The following is a 22,740-nucleotide window of genomic DNA, read 5'->3' on the forward strand; positions in this document are numbered from 1 at the left end:
AAGACATGAAAGGAGAGAAAGAAGGGGAATGACATGCAGCAAAGGGCTGCAGGTCAGAGTCAAACCCGCGGCCGCTACGTCGAGGAGTAAACCTCTATATATGTGCGCTTGCTCTACCAATTGAGCTAACCCGGCCACATAATGGAGCATTTTAATGAATAGAAACCCTGGGATTTAATGTTCCAAAGCCTGCCAGTATGGTACTGCACAGTACTGGCCTGTGGCCAAAAGCAGCTGAATAATACAAAAGTCATATCGGTGTTTCTCTTATCAGCTTCCCTAATTGGTAAGTCATGACCAAACTCGGTTTGAAAACATTGACCTCTAGAGCCCAGGCACTGTATCTCTGTGATATACACTCAGAGACAAAGAGGTCAACAAATGGAAATAAGATGCGCATGTTGGCTGTAGAGCTCAGGTGCAAAACTGAGAGGGAAGCCCCTGCTGACCCGTCATCTCAGAGAAAAAGCACAGGAAAATATAGCAGAGACTGCGACTGCAAGAAAACAAAGGAGTAAGGGCACAGTAAGAAACCAAGACTTTGATGACTGAGTCATACTTTGATTCTGACATGTTTTCATCAATGTAATTCTGTTCAATTAAAGGAACTGGATCGCGCCACTGCAATAAAAAGGTTGAGTTGTAGGTAGCATAATTATGATTTTAGATCTTTGTAAGCTAATTGAGGGAAACTTGCCATATTGAAATAATACAAGAATTACCAGATTATATGGTGAATCCTTCATATAAGTATTTATACATGTGCCTTAAACCAAATTGATCCATTGTTAATATAAAGATATTGATTTCAGCATTTTGCTGCACACAGTATACAGTAAATGTATGCTGCTGCAGCTATGTGTAGATGCTATGTGTAGATGTAAAAAGTAGACAAAACCCACAGATAATTATTACCAACTTGCACTCTTCAGCACTATGGTGCTTTTTTTTAAAGTGTATTTTAACACATTGTTTACTTTTTTGATTCAGTCTCACCACTCTCAGTATCGTTTTCAGTTGTTTCAACAACAAATCTCTAAAAGTTGACTGATACACTACCTGCACAGCACCAAAGGCACAAAGACAGACAGCCAAATCCAAATTAATGCTAATGTTGCTCAGTATCTTAACGTGTAAATATCCCACTCTTGCTAACACATTTGTCATATCAACTTTAGAATGTGATAAATGTAAATTTTGCCAACAATCAATTGATGTAGCTTTAAAATCCGATTTCATCAAGCCTTCAAAAGCAATCTGACTCTCATTTGCTGAAACACCCTACACCTTTTGATTCCTTTTGCATCTTTTGTCCCTATTTTAGCAATTTGACTGCAGTTTTCTGTAATTATTGGTAAGACCCCAAGAAGCCCAGCTGCCACTCCAGAAAATTCATTCCCATTCTGTGATAACAGCTCCATTGGCCCTCCACAGCTGCCAAGGATTTCATGGAGATGAAGACAGAGACCCAAAATATCTAGTGTGTGTGTGTGATCGTGAACCAAAGTGCCCTTTGGGATCACATTGACATCCAGTGGTGATATTACTATTGGTTCCCTTTGAAGAAAGCACTCTTGGGTTGTTTCCCCATTGCTACAACACAATACCTATAATAAAGCACTGTTCAGTTCGCATCCCTTCAATTCAAAACTACATTTTCATGACCATTGTGCCTACATTCATTTATTCAATAATAAATGACTTACACACTTCCTGTCACATCCATGTAAGTGCTGTTCCAACAGGATTCTGGGTACTTCGTATGTGCAATTTTGAGAGATCATCACAGCTTTTTTTGATGAAAGCTGTAATGATCACTCCATTCAGGCCAAGTAAGAAGGAGATAAAACAGCTTGCCAGTCTTTATACTAAGAGCTCTGTTAATCATTGTTGAGAAGGGAATAAAAAGGCATTCACTCTTACTTTTTTGGCCTTCAGGGCTACTCCATAGGACGTAAAGGACAAAACAAGTGAAATTCAGCTCTAAAATATGAGTGTAAAATACACTACCTTCAACATACTACCTTCTTTGCTAGATACAAGAGGACTTTTTTTCCCATCCCTTAATCTGAATTTGTTATACTGATGTGCAATTCTGCAGATAATGAATTTTAAGGTAGAAAAGGTCACTGTGACAGAATTCAGGATGACTTTTTCAGAAAAAGGAGTCATTTCTTATTCACAAAGTCTATTCACTGCCAACAGAATGGCTCCACACTGTAGATCAGGATGACATCACAGATTTGAGTCTTGACTCTTCAATTTGGTCTAGGACAGAATCATTATTTTAATATATTCCACAGCTTAATAACCAAAATGTCATTTTCATTGGGATTCCCGTCGGGGATCGTACACTTTGTCTGTGAGGTCTCTGAGCTTTCTGACCTGATCTGCTGCAAAATCAGACAGTTGACACATTGTGCATTCAAGCACAAAAAAGATTTGAATATGTAAATATTTGCAAATTACAAAAGGAGGTCAGAGCATGAGTTAACACAGGAACTGAAAATAATCTAAACCAAGTGTTGACAGAAAATGAAAGATTTCTTTCAGAATCCATCCACCTGCAGTAGCTCTGCACTAAACACCTTTGTATTGTGTTTGTTCCTTGATTACTATTATGGTGTTCCTGGCCAAAATTGGCTGGACTGTTTTAACATAAAGCATAAATTGTTTTACCAACTGCATTCCTAGTCATTATTACAAATTCTACACTTTATTTTGTAATATATGGTATATAGACCTCAGTGAGCTGAAGTAATACCACTTCTTTCAGTAAAAGGAAAACAATATACATATTATTTTGGCTATAAGACCAGTGGAAAACATATTCAGAGGTTATCACAGTTTAGAAACCATCCAAAAAAATTTGTGCCATAAGCGACATCTGTTTCTGATCAAAACTGACTGATGTGATTTTATTGAGAAAGAACATTCATGACAATTATTTTTAAAAACAGATTCAACTCCCAAAACAGATCATAATAACATAAATATACATGTATGTGTGTGTATGTTCATTAGTATGAGTGGCCATGTGTGATAATTTTGGCGTGTGCCTTTCATGTAGGCATGGCATTTCTAGCAGGGGAGGCTTGTTTTGATGTCTCTTGGGACACAGAGCTGGCATCTCTTCCTTTTACCCCCTCTTTCTTGGAGGGTAAGGGAAGCTGCTGGGGCTTTTGAAATCCTCACCAGACAGGCACAAGAAAGAGATGTGTTCCCGTAACTAATATTATATTGTTTTGTCTGGAAGGTGTGGATCCCATGGCATGATGAGGCAAGAAAGAGGGAGTTTTCCATCTGCTGGTTGAACATAATAAAGTCTCACACATTCATTTCCTATGGCCCATCCTTTTTGACTGCGAACACCACAGATGCGTAAAGTGAATCAAACCAAGAGCAGTAACTTCCTGAAGTTTCCGCTGTTTGCCTGGTAACCTCATGGTGACAACAAATGAGTCCATTGCTAACAATCCCACAATGCAGTGTGCCGCATTTTATAAATGCAAAAATAACCGTAACCGCACAATGATGCAGTAACTTTGTTAAGTAAGGTGTTAAGTAGCAAGCAAGCTTTAGCGATGCTGGTGGGCGGATTTTGTCAACTTTAGAAAGAACCAGGCTTTTTCCAGTCTTTATGTTAAACTAAGCTAATCCATCCATCGTCATCCGATTATCCGGGGGTCGGGCAGCAGCTACAGCTGGGGACAGCAAACTTCCCTTTTCCGAGCCACATTAAGCACAGTTACGAGAGTGATTTTTATCTGCTCGTCTAACTCTCGAAAAGGAAGTGAAATATTTAAGATTTCCCATAATTTTCCTTGATTTGAAACACTATTGTGAACCTAAAAGTTATTTCAATATGTACAGGCATTTTTAACCTCTATATGAGAAGTTAAACCCTCTGTTTAAGAATCTTACATTTAAAAATGTTTCTATTTGCATGTTTTGGGTTACTTTAGGAAGAGTCATCAAATTTCGGGACTAAAAGAATGTCATTGACGGTGTTTTTTTTCTGCTTCCAAATATCACATGTATGTGTGTTAAAAGTACTTTCCAGCACTTCTTTAGTCATGCTAATGGCATGGCATTGTCAGTCTGTCGCTCAGTTGGTCCACCACTTTGGTCTTGACTGAAGATCCTAACAGCTATCAGATAGTTGGATAGCGCCACCATGAGGTTGACATTTGTGGTTTTGAATGTGGAATGTCTTAACAACTTTTTACCAAAATCTTGCAAACCTAATGACATTTCCATCATGTCTCAGCTGTACTTTCTGCATAGTGGTAATTATCAAAATCCAGATTTCCAGGTAAATTAAGCTGGTGAAGATGGTAAACATTATAGCCTGCCTGCTAAACATCAGCATGTTAACATTGTCATTGTGAGAATGTTATCATGCTGACATTTGCATTTAGCTCAAGCGCTGTGCGCAAGTACAGCCTCACAGAACCTCTAGCATGGTTGTTAACTGTATGGTCTTGTTTTACCATTAGTTTTTACTTACATACTTTTCATCATTATTTTTTGTGAGTACTTAAACTTATATTGAGTTGTTTAAAAAGCTTTTCAAAGAATGAAGACTTGGAGCTAAGCCTATACTCAAGTTCTGCATCTCTGGCTTCAGAAAACAGAGGGGGAGAAACCACCGCAGGACTTTAAAGATGAGACAAAGTCTATGCCATGCCAGAATCCAAGAAGGAGTAAAGGAAATATAGCACATTAACTCAGATGTCCCCTAACAAAAGCCCGAAGCTGTCCCACCATGTCACACAGCCAACTTTGCCCACTCTACTCAAGCATCTTGATCCTCAACACTGTGCTGCTGAGGCCGGTCTCACTGAAAGGGGGCTGGGATAAGGATTTGAAAACATTACTTCAAGGAATCCATCACAGGATCTGTTAGACTTTGATAATATAAGGCAGGGACTTGCACCCACTGACTGCTTAATTCTTGTCTGTTTTAGAGAACAGCGCTGGAGGAAAGTGGCTCAGACCCTCTGTTTGAGATATATTGATGCACATTCCCTCAACTGTAGTGGCTTTTTTCTGAGAACTGCTGTATGTATTACCACTGTTTGAGGATGAAACCAAATTGTGGCTTATATGAAAATATAATAATTTATACTTTTTTTGATCCCCTTGGGGAAATTACAATTTTCACAACAACTCTGTTGTTAGACCACACTACACACAGGCCTGAAATACACACACACATGCTCAGGTCCTATACATGCACAAATGAAGAGATGTCAGAGTGAGGGGTCTGTGACTGCTGGACTGACGCCCCAAGCAGTTGGGGGTTCGGTGCCTTGCTCAAGAGCACCTTGGCAGTGCCCAGGAGGTGAAGTGGCACCTCTCCAGCTACCAGTCCACATACTGTACTTTGGTCGATACGGTTCCCAACCCAGTTTCCCACGGACAGAGCTACTGCCACCCTACAAGCAAGGCACTTGAGAGGCACTGTTTTTCTTGCACCCTCCGTTGCAGCAAACCGGATTTCCAACGCATGAAGACTGAACTGAATCACAGTAACATATAGCCTGATTATTGTCTATTACAATACATATGATACTAATATTCAACATAATACAGTCGGTAAAACATGTATATGTTTTTTTGACCAAAAAAAATGTAACATATAAGTTCACTTCAACATACAAGTTTATGCCTTGCAGCTTTAGAGCAGCATAAAACCTGCTACACAGAAGAGCAAATGAAATACAGACTAATACTGCCTCCAGGTGGAGCTGAAAGACAACTGACAACCTTCAGGTCAGCCATCATGCAGCCATAGCCCTCTTCCTTTAGTAGGATCCATTAGCTTTTCAGTTCAACACATAATGTGATCACAGCCAGCTACCACACAGCCTGAGAGGCCAAGCAGTAGCAATTTCATCAGTAGTAATTCATACTATAGCCTATGCTTATACAACCTCAGACTTTTTTAGTGGCTAAACAGTTTATAGCTTTTTTTGTTTTATTTAATTATTTCCCTTGCTTTATTGTTTGTTTAAATATTTCATGTGTGTGTGTTTAAATTCTATTTAGATTTTTCCTTCTAACTCTTATTCCTTTAAGTGCTGCAATGAATGTATTTCTCCTAGTTGATCAATAAAGTTTTTATCATCTTATTTTATCACTGAGGCTGGAAGTTCAGAGCTGAAGAAAATAGCATCAAAAGAACTGGAGGGCAAAGCATCAACTTTGAGCTGGAGCATCAAAGCGCAGGACTTTGAATTATTCAATTTAATTGAAGAATTATAGAATCATCATTTTATAATGTGGAGTGCTGCGGGGTACTCTGGTGACAAACAAAACTACATTTCCCACAAGGCCCTGCGTTGTCAATAAGGAAATGTGTTATCTCTTCCTGAAATGTGTTTAACCCATAGACAGTATATAAGAAGGTTTAACCTTTATACGCAGCTTTTATCCTCGAGTTGTCAGTCGTATAACGTAAGATGTGGAATGTAGGCCTATGTAAATGAGGTACACGAATATACGCAATTTAACACGTGAATTATTCAGACTTTTTGTGTAGCCTATGTTAGCAGCGGTAACGTAACGTCACGTTAAAAGACTTTTTGAAAGACAAGCTAATCTAATGTTGCCCTGCTTAAACAGAAACGCACCCTGCGACGTCAATTGTGATACTTAGGAATGTATTAACGACACTCTTCAAGTTGCTATACTTAAAAATGTTGTCAATGTAAAAATGTAAGTTGCAAAAGTTGAAATAGTTTGCTGAATGCGTCAAAGTTACACGAATGTCAAACTCAAGATTTAACCTGGCGTATGTATTGAGTCGTGTTCCTTTGCGAAAAAGCAACTGGGTAACTTTATCACGTTTTAACTCCACTTAATCTTTTTAAACTTGTTTTTATATTTTGCAGCCTATATTTGTTTGACAGAAGAAGATGCTGTTTTTAGTTGGCTGGTTGGATGTTTCTAATTGCTTTTACACACAAACTGATTAATGTGTCGCACTCTCACTTTCCATCTTATTTATGGGCAGCAGATGCAACAAGCTGGCCCCTCATCTCCCAGCTGTTCTTCCACCTCTGACTGCTTCCCCCTCAGCCACCGCAATACAGCTGAATGTGGAAGTGAGACTTCAGCTGGACCAGAGAAACATGAAGTGAGAGCAGATAACACTGTGAGCATTACAGTAGTTAAAGAGTAACCAGGGGAAGTCACGACATAAAGCATTAACTTCTACATGATGTGGAGTTAAGTATCAGTATTGTAGTATAGGGCGTGTTGTGAGATACAGCACAGCATCTGTGGACAAGGTAAGGTGTGCAACACTGGTGTAGCCTACATTTCTGATGATACTCAAATGTCCAGCAAGTGTTGAGTTTGATGTGATGCTGAAATAAATAGCGGTTAAAGGTTAGAAGAGATGTAACAGTGATTGATTCAACCACTGTAATTGCAATTTAGTTTTTTCTAATGGAAAAGTTGAGATTTTTAAAAGGGTTTAAGTGAATTGTCACACGCTCTTATGTGTTTTTATTGTTTCTAGTACTAATTGAATTTAACATTCCATTTTGGCAGTTAGCTGCTGCATTTATGCATTGCAACTGAAAAAAAAGGTTGAACAAGAAGGTGTTTAACATTGATTTGGGGCATAAACTTTAAACTGGGCTAGATTTGGTTAAATAAGTGAACGTTTTTCAAGACATCTAGGTGCCATATTGTCATTGTTTCAAAAGCAGTTGAAATGCTGTTGAAACAATGGCTATAAGTGACCCCAGATGTCTTAAAAAAACTTTTAACCAAAGTTAGCCCAGGCTTAATCTAGACATTTAGACATAATTTGAACTACAAATGACCAATCCAGTGCTTACTGGGCAGTGACTAACTCATTTCAGGATTAAATCAGCAACATGACACCTGCCACCCTATTTTTTTCTGATTTTGTTCCTTTTTTATGGTTTAGCCTACATTTCTGTCCAGAATGAGGTCCATCGTGAGCTTCTACATATGCTACCTGCTGTGCCTGGGTCTGGGCCTGGCCTGCGTGGTGTGTGTATGTTTGTGGAATAGCCGGTGGCGTGGCGGTTTTGCCTGGGACGGCTCGGCACTGCAGTTCAACTGGCACCCTGTTCTGATGGTAACAGGTCTTGTTGTGCTGTACGGCAATGGTGAGTGCTTTTTCATTTTTGGATCAAACTATTTCATTTCTGTTTCTCACTTCTGTTTTTCCTTGTGACAGTCAGACTGTATTAAGATAATTACACATTACAGGTTGCATAGAGACCTAGCATATAATTTGATGCATCACTTTGGTATCATAAACGTGAGGTAAAGTCCACAGTGACTGTTTTGCTTTAAGTGCCACACCTCAGTGATTGCAGTCACAGTTTTTTTTTTTTTCCGGATGTAAAGAAAAAAAAATAAAGATATAAATGAAAGAAGGTGCCTTTCAGCAAGAAACTGTAATGTATCTTCAACGTGGTACATGATGAACTGGATGTTAAATTGTAATGATGATGGGTACTGTCTCTGTTTGGATGCCTTTATGTGAACACAATCAGTCAATACAAGGTAAGAGCTTCACACTTCTGCTAAGCGATTGCATTAGATTTTTGAGCCCTTTTCTGCCTAAATGTATATATCAATGTGTGGGAAAAGGAATACTTGATAATAGATGCATTTGGTCATTCCTCACCCTTTTTAAGTGTAATACAAATATCAATGTACAATGCACACACCTTGCGGTATGCAGTCAGGTTTAGGCCTGCCTCAGGAAAGAGGACGCCCCTGTCATGCACAGTCCACCACAGGCACTGTTGGAGGTGCGACAGGCCTAAGGCCCAGCAGAAAGACCACCTCGCTGTAATGAATAATCAATGTACAATGCACATTTAGGGCAGCCCCTCTGGATATTAAATGGTGTGAATGGTTTTGAAATGTGTCAAAATTGGAGGCAGCAGTGATAATAAATGTGTTATATGCGCAGCACACACAACATGTCATAATGTTCCACATGTGTGATGAACATTTGTGAAAGTATTTGACTAAATGTCTGTGTCCACTGGTGGTTGTTATTTTTTCCGAGTTGTATCTCTAAGATGTTGGCGATTATTTTTAAGGATAGGATACTACCTCATTGAAATGCATTAAAATACATACAAAATGGGATTTTCTTATAAACTTTATTGTAAGTATAAGTGACTAATAGACACACCTTTCAGCATTTTCCATTCACATATGACATACTGATCATTTTGTATGATATTACACGTGCATATGATTAGTATGTTTAAAAAAAGTATTGCCGTTAAAAGGAATTTGTAGTAACTCATTCATTTTGACAGCCCTTCCAAAAGATCAATGCAGACTAGTGTATTCACGTTTTCACATTTTCTTAACGGGCTACTCGAGTGATGAGTATTGAACTTTAATAAAGCTGTTATATATCTCACCTTTCAGTCCCTAGTATGATTCAACCTCCAAAACCACGAAATCTGACATTTTCCGTAATGCAACTCTGTAGCATTTTTCATTAGACTTCCCCTGCCATGTAAATACACCCAGGTATTTCAAACTCCATGCCTCCAGTTTGTAACACAGACAAAAAAAAAGTCTTAAAGCCAAAATCAAGGAACCAAAATGCATTTATGACCCAGGTGAAATTATCAGGGTTATTTTCTCAGTGCGCTCCAGAGCCACAAACGACATTGACTATAATGTACAGATGAAATGTAGCATCTTTCCTCTTGTTCTTTCCTCCCTGCAGGAGCTGTGTTGTACCGCGTCCCCCTGACCTGGGGTCAGAATAAACTCCCCTGGAAGCTGCTGCATGCCACACTGATGTTCCTTTCTTTGGTTCTGTCAATTGTGGGTCTTTGTGCTGTGTTTGGCTTCCACAATGCTAAAAACCTTCCCAACCTCTACTCTTTGCACAGCTGGATTGGAATCGCTGCTGTAGCTCTTTTTGCCATACAGGTATACGACTTTACATGCAGTATCTAAATCGCTTTATTACACATGTGTAATAAGGTGTTTTCTTTTTGTCTAAATCTGAGACATGGTTGAGCTTTGGTTATCAGCCTTTGTGTTTACTGTGTCTGTGGATGTCTGTCCCTGCATTCATTATTTCAGTGGGTAGTGGGTATGGCTGGCTTCCTTCTGCCCTGCTCCCCCATATCACTACGTGCACTCCTGAAACCTGTCCATGTGTGGATGGGAGGCAGCATACTGTGGCTCAGCATCGCTGCATGCATTTCCGGAATCAACGAGAAACTCTTCTTTGTTTTGTGAGTGGCATGTTTCTGAGTTATGTTTTAGTAATATTTTCCTTAAAGATACAATAATTAAATTGCTCTCTTACATGTGTTTTCTTTCCCACAGTAGTGGAACGTATGCTAACCTTCCATCCGAGGCTTTGTTAGGAAATTCATTAGGAGTTTTAATTGTAGCCTTCGGCGTGGTTGTCCTTATGATTTTGTCCAACCATAAATGGCAGCGACCAGACTCCAGTCCTGAGGTTCTGGCTTACACGGTGAGATATCAGTGCAGTTGATGAGATTAGAGGATTTATTTTAATGAAGTATTTCATAATTATCTTTATCTGCTCTCTCCCACAGCCATTGCTTCAAGAAGAAAATGAATGAAGGGAAATTGAAAATTGTTGCACGCATCAAACCCGTCCATGCAAAATCAGTTCAACCATTACAGATCACAATTCCCCTTTACAATCCAAACGTTCTACAAAGATCTACTTTGAATGTACAAGCAGCTTTCTTAACAGTGTGATAATTATCAGTGTCTGTTGTGGGTGTAAATATTTATTTGAAATTTAAGATCTTTGCGATCTTTTGCCAAAGAATAAAAAAAAAAGTTTTCATTTCATCAAAGCTGTGACATTTTCCTCATAAGCTCTCCCATGATGCAGTGTAGCTAGCTAGCTAGCCAGCTAAGGGAACCTTGAGTTTTATATTTTACCACAGATATGTGTTCCTAAGGTAAAATCTCTAAACTAAGAAATATCCAAAGCAGGAATATGATGTTCTTAAGTAGATTTTCATTGGTATATAATCACCTGAAACTAAGAATTGTGTTTTTGTAAGCTTAGAATGCAGGACCTAAGAGTGACTCATAATGTAGTGAGTCTGCAAATTTCTTTATTGACGGAATAGTATTTGCTTTCTTGCAGAGAATAAGATGAGAAGATTAATGCCACTCTCATGTCTGTCTAGTAACTAACTAACGTAGCTAACGTTAACTATGTGTCCCCGGGGCTGTTGTCCGCCCTCATCCCGACTGAAGTCTCTTAGCACTGGGGGAGTGAGGCAGACTGACCTTGCTAGCTGGCTAAGGTAGCATTAGATTAGTCTATATAGCTAACATTACGTAGCAAACTTAATCGTGGGTTAGCCCAGTGGTCAAAACAATCATACTAAAAATAACTTTCCGAGTGTGTTAAGCGATGTTGTTACCTTATTACGTTACCCACCAAGCATTAACATTAGCTAATGTTACTTGTCAACGTAGCACATTGTAGTAACGTTAAGCTGGATTGATTGATATTGAAATATATCAATAAATTAGGTCTCTGCTGTATTACTGTGTTTCAAAGTGGCATGTAATCAATGAAAAATTATGCTGTGTGGCAGAAAAAAGCAGTATTACAGTTACTGAGTATAACTTTCTGTGACATATGATTTACATTTACTCTCAAACGTATCATCCGGGTTCCTGTGTTTTGACAGACGTTAGAATAACTAGAGGGGTCAAAGGTTATATGACGCCACTGACAGGCGACCAAACGAAACGTCCCGTGTCATTAAAATGAAATTACAGATTTCTCTGGGTTTAAACATTGTTGGAACCATTTGGGATAGTACACAACTCAACAACATGTATAACATAGGTATAGTCGGTTTTAGACATTTTAATGCAGAAATATTACATATTGTACCTTTAAATAGGGCACACGTTTTGTGATTTACCAATTGAATTAAGAGAACTGACCAGTGGATTTACTGTGGGGTTTGTGCCGAGCTGTTTCTTAACTGGGTGCAGGGACTTTCTAGCCTGGAAATCCAGACCCAAATCCGAAAGATTAAGGGTCTGGCAATGAGTAATGAAAATGGCCCAACTCGAGGGGCGGCACCAAGCATGCATTTGAAAATTTCACTGCATGCAATTGGATAACACTACGACCAATCGCAACAATACACAGGGTGACGTATCCAGAGCCCCATACGCTTAGCTACCAGCGGAGCTAACTGGCAGATTAAACTCTTGCCGTATCTGGTCGTCAAAACAGCAAAAACATCCTTCTTGCAAAGGAACGATTCGAGCGCCGTCTTCTGGTCCTCTTTTAAGCTATGTTTAGACAGAAACGATCTGAAGAGAAAACGCAAAAGTGGCGTTGCATTTTCACTTTTTATTCCACGTTTAGACAAGCGTTATGGTGTGTGAAATGCGATCCACCAAGTCTGCGCGCCGACGTAGAACCTTCCTTCTACTTGTCTCCCTCTCTCCCTCTCCTCTTCCTAGTAGTGCGAAGCGAACAACAAACGCTGACAATTTTGTCTGGAAAGACGAGGAGGTGGAGTTATTGCTCCAAACAATGCACACACAGACACACATGCGGCACACACACACACACGCGGCATACACACACACACTCACACAGTGCGTTTTTACCCTTTAGACGGGAATGCGACGGTGGAGCGTTTTTAAGATTTCCACTCTAGAGGGTGGTTTCACTTTTTTGCGTTTTTAAGCCCCAACAATGCCGTCGCCATCTAAACGAAAGACACATCTGATAAAATGTTTTGTCGTTTTCACCCGCAAGCGTATTCGTGTAAACAGGGCCTTAGATAAAAAGCCATGTCTAACTCGTTCATTGTAGCGGCCAAAGCCGTTTCAAACAACTGGTGTTCATCCGTAGCCATCTTGCAATGTTTACTAATGACTTTGACGTCGCAGCGCTGTCGTCATCTGTTTAGCTCACCTCTATATCAGATACACCGATGTGATTGGTGCAGCTCGGCTACAAGGGCATAGTTAATGAGCATCATTACTGAATGCCAGAGTGACTCCCTGAGCAAATTCAAATTGTGCTCTCGCGAGAACTCTGGATTTCCAGGGTAGGGACTTTCTGGAATCTTGTCATCATTGTGAGCTTCCCCACTAACCAATTTAGCTCCTAGCCATGAAATAGTCAGGCACATAACCCCTACATTAAACCACAACTTGTCATTTATTTACACTTTTACAAATTTTTCATGACTTTGTCAGACAATTTGTTCTTAATGGCTTCCTATCATTGTTTTCAGTTTCTGTTTTCATTAGTCAATCATTTTGAAGGAGACAACACAGATGCAGCAGACACAGGTTTCCTCACGTGTTTTATTTTTGTTTCACACAATGTTCAAATATCTGTTTTTTTTCCTTCAGATAACATTAATTACATAACTAATGATGTTTTGGAAAAATCAACATTTTGATATGATGGTTGTTTCTTACAGTTGATTATTCTTGAGGTCCCCAGGAACCCTAGTCAGTAGTTCAGATATGTAGAATGAGGGTTAAGTGACATTGCTGATAATCCTGATTTAAATGGTAAAATGTAGTCTCGCTTTGCCAGACCCTCCTCCAAAGCACGCTGGAGGAGAGTCTGGCTACTCCACATAGCATTCGGGGATGGGAGGAAAACGTGCTCTGGTTTAATGGCATTTCTTTAAACCAATCACAATCGTCTTGGGCGGTGCTAAGCACCGGAGAAAATCTGCGGTGCCGCTGCAAAATAGGCTCAGAAGGAACTTGGTTTGGTGGAACGTGTACGTTTAAAAGTTGTTTTAGTCATGCAACAGAAAACTCAAATTGGACAGATAGTCTAGCTAGCTGTCTGGATTTACCTTGCAGAGAGGTTAACCATAGTCCTCCTCATAAATCAACCAGAGTTTAAAATGCCAACACAGAGGAAGCCCAAGGCAAAGGATATCCGGCCTAAATGAGTGAAATCTGGCGGATTTTCCGGCGGCAACGGAGCAATCCCGGAAGTGGAACGTCAAGGATATATACTAGGTAAAATGTGACAACTCAGCTATGCAGAAATGAACGTGGGAAGATGAAGTGAGTTCATGCAATACCGATCAGTCACTGCTTGGTGTGTCATCTTTGTCTCAGAAATCAAAGCACTGGCAGCAGTGCAAGTACAGTGTCCACTGATGCTGCAAAGGCTGATAGTGAAAGTAAAACACATGCTCACCAAATGCCACAAACACCTCAATAAAAGCTAAATGGTCAGAAACCTGCCTTATAAAAAGGCATGACAAGCGCTTAAGAGGGCAACAATAGCAAACCTGAGCCCCTTGTCTTTCCTTGTCTGAAACTTTCATATGACTTTACGACACCTTACATGAGTATTATTGAGGCCAAAAGGTTGCAGGAACACTTTGTAATTGTTCTGCAGCCTCAATCTGTATTGTCTTGTTTAACACAACCACAGCTATCCTCACAACACACTGATTTCCTCCCATTCACAAAAAAACACCAATACACTGCCAAAGCTGCACCGCAAAGTCACTAATGATCCGTCTGGTTTATGTTGAGAGGGAAAAAAATCTTTGAAAAGAAGGTGACCTATCGCACATCTAAGACCTACATGCATAATTTTATAAATGGAACATAAGTGGAACATGCTGAATTTGTAATACTTGTGTTCAGGGGTGTTTCTAGGTCTTGAGGAGGTTCGGGGCTTAGCCCGGACCCATTTAACTAAACTGAATGCAATGCAAAACAAGGATTGGCCTGCCCAGCTTGTTAATAGCCAGTGCATGTTTATTTTAGCTGCCCAGTTTGTAGATGTTAGTTAAATAGCACCAACATTTGGCCTAATCAAAACTGGCCTGGCAACCCAAAGGCCAAGGTTTTTTCTCCAGATTTGTGTGGTGACATATGATGTTGGGGATCTGAGGGGGCCCCCCCCCAAGAAAATTTTGAGCATAAAACACTTAATTTTCTGCATTCTGGTGAATTTTTATGCCCCTATTTCTACCTTTTTCTGAATCAATGTATGGAAATATCTTTATGTAAAGGGAAACATAGATTACAATCCAAATATAAAAACATAATGGAATATATTGAAGTAAGGCTCTCAGGCATTCTGTATTGCGTTCATCTATTTATTCTCCTTTGGATCGACTTTTCTAATTATATCTGAATCAGCACACATATAGCCTAGGCATAATTTACTCTTCCCTCTTTTGCATCTTTTGTTGGGGATGGAACCTCCTTAAATGTACAAATGACAATTATTCAACTCAATGATAAATTAATTTTAATGAAATAAACCCCTGGGTTGTAATATTTCATCTGTGTTTGAGCAAGATTTCTGCTCACGTTCAAAACTTTGTGCACATTCAAAATATAACTCATCCCATCTGTGTTCTCTGAGATTTGGAGGAGTCGTGATATTTTGATAAAAAATAAAGTTATAATAGGATATTACAATAATAATTACATGATTGCTCTGCTGATATGGTAGCTCTAAGACCTTCTGACAGACACAAAGCCCCGTTTGGGTCTCATCACAGGAACTTCAAACAAAATAATTAGTATTGCGCTTCTAAACTGTTAATGGCATACAATGTGTTAGACTGATTTGGCTATGATTCCTCCGTAAATTACACCTTTCACAGCTTTCCTCATGTAGAGACGGTTGCTAGGTGATAGCAACCAAAACAACATGTTGGTCAGACACATATAGAAGGTCAGACCCCGCACGTAGCTGCCCGTTCTATTCGCTTCGAAAAACTACACTGGACAAAGTTACAGTTCTACCATGAGTGCTACAAACAATTGTAAGAACTGCGAGCATAGCCGCCGATACCGTGGGTGCTCCGGAGCTCGAGCACCCACGGAAAATACTGAGCACCCACGTGTGCCAGACTGCCAGTAGGCTAGGCCTACATTCATTTAAAATTAAACATTGCAGTTGGTGCTAAGTGGAGCGTCTGTCATAGTGTGATTGGTTATGTCGCTGTCAGTCCCCTGCTGATCGCGGTTACGTGTCAGTTAAACTTCTCATCTCCAATCCTATCTGTATTTGTGAGAAATGGCGCTGTCCTGAGTTGAAAGCCTACTTTACGGCTTTATTATCGAGTTAATAGGCGTGTTTGTTCGTCTCGGCCGCCGTCCATTTCCTAAGGTTCTGAAATGCAAACATTTTTTGACTACTTTTTAAAGGGCGTGCGCCCACGGAGGAAGACATAAATCGGCGCCTATGACTGTGAGTGCCTTGGAAAATACTTGTTTTCTGTATTTGCATGTACCATTCTGAGGCCTTTTTATTCTAGTATACTTATTTTTGTAAAAAAATTAAAAACAAGAGAGAGGGCGAGAGATCTGGGGCTATTCATAAAACGTTCGGGGCTGTAGTCGGGGACACCCAGGCCTAACGACGCCTCTGCTTGTGTTCCACAAAGTTTGCAACGTTGTTGTAAGAAAAAATGTCCCATTCTGTTTTACACAAGGTGGCAGCAGAGTAGAGTCCAGTGAAGGGTTTTTTAACACTTTGAGGATACTTATGCTGCTTTCTTGTGATCAGTGCTAAATTACAAGAATGAAGAAGAGATTGGCAGGCAAAAATCCTCCTACACATGACAGGTCAAAGCCTTCATCTAGATCAAATGTATGTGGTAAAGGAAGTGTGGCATACCAGCAGAGATGTGACATAATGGAAGTATGGAGACAACTTGTCAGTGATGTCAATATCTTTTGCAACACATGTATAATAATAAACAATACCAATACATTTTTATAATGAGTTCATTATTTCCCTCTACCCTCAGGCCAGTAGGACCACCCCTGTCCTATTATTACTGTTTTTAATGCATAGGCCTACATCGAAGGAACTGACACATTATATTTCACTGAAATCGTATTCTTATATGATTTCACGTAACAAAGAAATACATTGATTAACTACATGCCTGATGGACATTTGTTCCTCTTCATTTTGAAGTAGCCTACATCACAGCTCTGTTTCTTTTGTTTCTAAAATAAGAACATACTCATCGTAATTTTTCCAGAAAATAAATGATCTCCTCATTTACCCGATTTTTTCATGGCTGTTTAATGATCACTTGGTCGTTTTTTTTTTAAAACAGTTTTTCGACAGTGTTTGAAGGCAGCATTGTCGCTTCACAGGTCGGATCCGCTATTTCCACGTCCCGGGCGCGATATTACGAATCCCACTATGGTCACGCCAAGACCCGCCCTTCAAAAGCATTCACACACTACTATTGGCCAGGCGTCCATGCTTACATGTTCAGGTCCTGTCCCCTGACCAATCCCCTAACCTTAACCACTCAAGGTCAAATGCCTAACCCCAACCAATCGAGCTGCTTCGTAGGGCGGGTCTTGGCGTGTCCATAGTGGGATTCGTAATTTTGCGTCCCGGGCCGTCTCCGGTGAGGTCATCTTAAAGGTGGGCGTCAGTGGGCGGGGCCACTGCAGCTCCGGTCCAAAGCCAGACGTTTGCATGAGAAGGAGTGAAAGTTTAGAGAGAAGGAGAAGAAACAGCTGACTTTGGGCTTTGGTCTGTACACAGTGTTACTGCAGCCTGCAGGAGCACACAGCCTCAGGAGGGACAAGAAAAGTAAGTTAAACTAGAGCCTGAAAACATGCGAGAGTTACCTCAAGAATTTTAACAATCAGAGCCTTTGTCATTAAGAGTTAGGCTACTGTGTCTGTCTGATAGTAAGTTGTGTTGTTTCCCGCGATGTTACTGCAGGGTTTTCATTGTGTTTGACCTGGCTACAGCATGCTTCAAAGTTTTGCCCTGCTGTCTTTCTAAAAAAATGATGAAATATGAGATACAATTATAGAAGGTTTTTACATAATTTACACGTCTGTATTGTATACCTCGTGCATACATTTGAGCACATATACAGTAGTTATAGTTATTAATCAATTAGTTGATCGTCAGAAGATTGTCATCAGTTTTTATAATTTGTTTCAGTCTATTATAAAGTAAAAATAGGCCAACTCCAAATTTGCTGTAATTTACTGTATTTTCAAGGTGAGCTTTTTGCACATTTTTTTCTGTTTTATATCGTACATTGAGTACATTTGGGTTTTCAGTTGTTGGTCAGACAAAATGTAAAGATGTCACGGCATCTGGAACTTGTAATGAGACCTTGTTGAGGTACTTCACTTGAGTCTTTTCTTTTCATGCCACTTTCTACTTCTACTCCACTACATTTTCAGAGAGAAATATTGTACTTTTTACTCAACTACATTAATCTGACAGTTTTAGTTAGAAGTTACTTTACAGATTAAGATTTTTGCACACAAAACACATGTAGTTTATAAAATATTATCTTTTTTTTATAAATTAAACTACCCAACAATATATAGGTCTAGAGACCACATTCTATAATTTAAAAAGACCCAACAGTTTCTCAAGAGCAAGCATTTGGTGCGACAGTGGCAAGGAAAAACTTCCTTTAGGCAGAAACCTCGGACAGACCCAGGCTCTTTGTGGGCAGCATCTGTCGCTGCCGGTTTGGACACAGACACTGACACAGATATAGAGAAATATGATTTATAATAATTACAGCAGTTGGAATGATGAACAATGGCAGTTATAGTAACAATAAAGATAGTGGAACTATGACTAGAAATAATAGTTGTAGCAGTTCAGGGCTATGCAGGGTGTTGCGTGGCGTTGCGTAGCGTTGCGTAGCGTTGCGTAGCGTAGCGTTGCGTTGCGTTGCGTTGCGTTGCGTTGCGTTGCGTTGCGTAGCATAGTAGGGCACAGCAGGACGTTGAATAAGACCACGGCAACATCAAGCATTTTTAGGTGGAATCTAAGGAAAACTGCAAGGTGAGAAAACATAAGGACTCCGGAGTCTTTATGTTTTCTCGCCTCGCAGTTTTATAAGTTTTATAAGTTAGTAACAAGCATTTCTGGAACATGAATGCACATAGATGGAAAGAAAGAGGAGATCACTGTGTCAAAGGAAGTTCCCCGGCAGTCTAAAACTATAGCAGCATAACTATGCGCTGGTCCAAGGCAAACCTGAGCTAGCCCTACAATGGTTGGTGCCTTTCTCAGCCCTTCTCTCTGTGTCTGCTTGCAGTGAAACTCTCCTAAACGTGCTTTAGAAAAGGGCACAAGAAGAGCAGTTGACATTCTTATTAACTGACATTTTGACCTTTTGAACCAAAGCATAGTCAGCAGGGGCAGAGATAATCAGGTGGGACCTGACTTCCATGAAGGTGAAAGCAGTTTGTAATTATATAAGACACAGAAGCCATTCTGACCTTTCTTACAGCATGAATACACTGGCATTAAGAGTTTCCAAAGGGGTTCATCTGCATTTGTTTGAAAATATCCCAATGAGCATGATTTCATTCCATCAGTTCATTTTGTAATGTGTGTGCTGTTACTAGCTTGTGCAACTACCGCCACGTTATGAGAAAAGTAGAAACCCAGCAGTTGAAGGATCATCTGGTTTCTGTCAGATGTTTTTACACAAAAGCGCAAGATTTTGAGCTTTCAACATTAAACATTTAATGGGTCGTGGAAACAGCTGTTGATGAGCCTGTGGAGAATTTCAGTTGTGTGCCGATTTTCGAGACCCATTTTGTCCGACCATGAACTCTTGATTATATCAGTCTGACTTGGAATTGTGATTTATTCTTTGTCTTTAAAGGTAGGCAGAAGCAAAGGCCTAGTTGTTGCCTGTTTGACATTACATCACCTGTTTCAGGCTTGAGTCCAGCTTATCTTGGACTCATTTTCTGAACTCAACTCAAAGAAAACTAATGGATGATCATCTCTTGACACAGTAATTTGAAAGATGCAAAAAGAAAATCTTTCCATTTGCTGCATCATTTTGAGAAAAAAACAATCTCTGTCCACACAAGAATTTTAGCTCCAGTAGCAGAACTAATCTCTGTTCATAATTAACATGTTTGACAACGCATATCACATGACCATTCCAACACGGTCTCACGGCAGTTTGTGAAATGGTCACGTTTTTTTTTTATCTATTGATTCGTATACTGGACACGATTATGTCGTTTTTTTTCGTGGTGCTCAGCACGAAATGGGAATGGGAAGCATAATGGCAAGCATCTATACGGAGGTTGGGTTTAGAAGAAGTGTTTGGTACATTTGGCACCTTTCACACGCTCCACCGACATACGTACATTTTCTGATGCAGTGAAAAACAATTGTATAACTGATATCGTTGTGGCGCGAAAAGAGGACACTGGCAGTGCATGGACAGCACAACAGCAGCACCGTAAAAATGTTCTGTGGGATTGTCACCCCTTTCACATCACAAATTCCGAGGGAAACAACATAATTGATGGTGAGCTGTTTAAAGTCGTATTTCAGCATTTATAAATATATGGGACAAGAGACAGATTTTTAAAAAGTGCGGGGAAAAAACTGTAAAAATCAAAGCAGCAGGGGCAGAGATAATACAATTGATTGTGTATTTTTGTCAGACCCTCCCTGCCTGGTTAATGACCACTCCCAAACTATGTTCCCAGTTTGTAAGACAGGCTTGCCGTTACACATTTGTAGTTTCCAAGTCCAAGTCGAGAAAACCCTGTTGAGATTATAGGGGGTTCTCAGACTGTTAAATCAGTGTTCCCTCCCGTACTTGTTCTTCAGTCTGATTCCTCTCTAATAAACACCAAGAACCATTTTGAAAAACCATCTGAATTGTAATAAGTGCCTCTCTCTTTTGGTCTTTTCATCAGCTCCAACCAAAATGCTGTCCACCCAGTGTCTGCCCTGCTGCACAGTCATTCTGTTAGTGCTATTCGAGCTGGCTCTTGCCCAGTACGAACACCTCGGCTACCCACCGGGCTACCCTGACCCAGAACAGGAACACTACATCGCCCCCCAGCTGTCGCCAGACACGCCCAGGATTCAGCTCCGATTAGCGGGGGATAAGAGGAAACATAACGAGGGTCGCGTGGAGGTTTTCTACAACAATGAATGGGGCACTGTATGTGATGACGACTTCACTATCCACGCCGCTCAGGTGGTGTGCAGGGAGCTGGGCTACCTGGAAGCCATCTCATGGTCACCATCCTCAAAATATGGGAAAGGACAAGGTATGTAATACAAAACACTGTTACTCTTGAAAGGTACACATTAAATACAACGACAAATATCATAATATTTCTCACAATAAAAATGGATAACATCTCATGTTTAATATATAGCCAGTAGTGGCTGAGGATGCAGTATTTTGATGGAAACCCTGTGCATGATCTTATAATTCATGACTTATTTGTACTATTATTCATTGGAAACTGGTTCATGGTAAATGCTTTACAACTTTTGAGAAACCAGGTTAGCCTTCAAAAGAAAAATCTTTTTTACTCCTTTGTTTCCACTACTAAAGGGAAACATTCCTCCCCATGGAAGCACTGATCAATTTCTCTTCTTTCTCGTCAGGACCCATCTGGTTCGACAATCTTCACTGCACTGGCAAGGAAAAGACCCTTGCGCTGTGTCCTTCCAACGGGATCGGTGTTTCAGACTGCAAACACAGTGAAGACGTGGGCGTGGTCTGCAGCGACAAGAGAATCCCGGGATTTAAGTTTGTCAACACCCTGCCCAACCATGTAGAGGTAAACTCTAGGTGTCTGTTACTGTATGTAAATCTTAGTTATGGCTTTATTCAGACAGGAACGTTAAGGAAAAAGTTTCAGTGCTCATACTAGCCTATATTTGACACCTGGTGCGCAAGAGTTAACTTAAAGCAGTTGGATATCACAAGATCATGCGAGAATCGTCTTGTCGGGCTCCAACCTAACAGCCAAAACACACCGCAGGCGTATAACAGGCGTCGCGTATAACAGGCGTCGCGTATAGCAGGCGACGCGTATAGCAGGCGACGCGTATAGCAGGCGACGCGTATAGCAGCGTAGCACAGCTATTTTTATTTCGCCGCCCATGTTATCCAAGCTGTCAGGCCACACCAGGTGTCCGCGTAGGACCGCGCCCTGCAGCGATAGTTTCAGCGTCTCCTCTATTTTTTACGTGATAATCACATACAGGAAGACCACAGTGCAGCCGGATATTTTACAAAAATAAAACACATTTCAAAATAAAACATCTAGGTTCATGGGGATTTTGGCTGTCTTGACTTCTCACAGCGAGACACGCGATCAGGCACACGGAGAGAGAGAGACCGACGGATGGACAGAGAGAGTGACACAAACACACACACACACACACACACACACACACACTGCCACGTATAGGCTACAATTACCACAGTTTACCCCACTCATCCTGTCTCTTTCTATCGGGGGGAGAGAGAGAGAGGAGAAGAAGGATCGCTTTGTGACCGACATGTAGAAATACGCGGCTGGTGTGAAAGGCCAGGCGCACGATCAGGCACTTATCTACACTACGCGACACTTCCGCGGGCGGTGTGTTCCTAGTGTAATGCTTATTGTGTCCAAACTACCATCTTACCGCATCAATCACCATCCGGTCAGGAACCACTGGTAGCTATGGGCATGGCTTAGATGTGTGACAGCCGCGACTGTTCAAAATAACAATGACTGACGTGATAGACAGATCACCTGCCAGGTATTTTTTTTTAAGTGCCTGCCCTTTCCCAAACAGTTTCCAATGGTTCTGTGTTAACAAACCCTCTGGCATGCCAGGTTAACACAAGAGGAAGTAGTGGCACAGCTGGAGAACAGTGGTATCACCGCTATTCG

At 40.5% G+C, this 22,740-nt stretch overlaps 2 protein-coding genes across 12 annotated transcripts in view; both read left to right on the plus strand.

The window, feature by feature from the left end:
* Window positions 1-6,347: 6,347 nt before the first annotated feature.
* Window positions 6,348-10,866, plus strand: LOC116047667 (cytochrome b ascorbate-dependent protein 3). Of its 11 annotated transcripts, none has more exons than XM_031296584.2 (7): window positions 6,348-6,495; window positions 7,025-7,162; window positions 7,949-8,153; window positions 9,752-9,960; window positions 10,117-10,271; window positions 10,366-10,516; window positions 10,602-10,866. In XM_031296584.2, the coding sequence occupies exons 2-7, from the start codon at window positions 7,025-7,027 to the stop codon at window positions 10,626-10,628; spliced, it is 885 nt and encodes a 294-aa protein (XP_031152444.1). In that variant the 5' UTR covers window positions 6,348-6,495; the 3' UTR covers window positions 10,629-10,866. The 11 variants fall into 11 exon arrangements, with proteins under 11 accessions (XP_031152444.1, XP_035851823.1, XP_031152448.1 ...); XM_035995930.1 differs by having other exon boundaries at window positions 7,025-7,144; XM_031296588.2 differs by having other exon boundaries at window positions 6,361-6,521; window positions 7,022-7,162.
* Window positions 10,867-17,447: 6,581 nt separating this feature from the next.
* loxl2b (lysyl oxidase-like 2b) overlaps window positions 17,448-22,740 on the plus strand; it is a 51,957-nt gene continuing 46,664 nt past the window's right edge. Inside the window, exons 1-3 of the mRNA XM_031296578.2 lie at window positions 17,448-17,632; window positions 20,755-21,114; window positions 21,461-21,636. Coding sequence (XP_031152438.1) covers window positions 20,766-21,114; window positions 21,461-21,636 — 525 coding nt within the window. The 5' untranslated portion in view covers window positions 17,448-17,632; window positions 20,755-20,765. The remainder of the gene's footprint in view (window positions 17,633-20,754; window positions 21,115-21,460; window positions 21,637-22,740) is intronic.

This window comes from Sander lucioperca, chromosome 2 (genome assembly GCF_008315115.2).
Source record: "Sander lucioperca isolate FBNREF2018 chromosome 2, SLUC_FBN_1.2, whole genome shotgun sequence".
Lineage (NCBI taxonomy): Eukaryota > Metazoa > Chordata > Actinopteri > Perciformes > Percidae > Sander > Sander lucioperca.

Coding starts and splice junctions, on each gene's coding strand:
- LOC116047667 (XM_031296581.2), top strand. CDS start 6,774: ATGTCAAACTCAAGATTTAACCTGGCGTATGTATTGAGTCGTGTTCCT. Junction 7,163..7,948: donor AAGTGAGAGCAGATAACACT/GTGAGCATTACA, acceptor TTTATGGTTTAG/CCTACATTTCTGTCCAGAAT. Junction 10,517..10,601: donor CTGAGGTTCTGGCTTACACG/GTGAGATATCAG, acceptor TCTCTCCCACAG/CCATTGCTTCAAGAAGAAAA.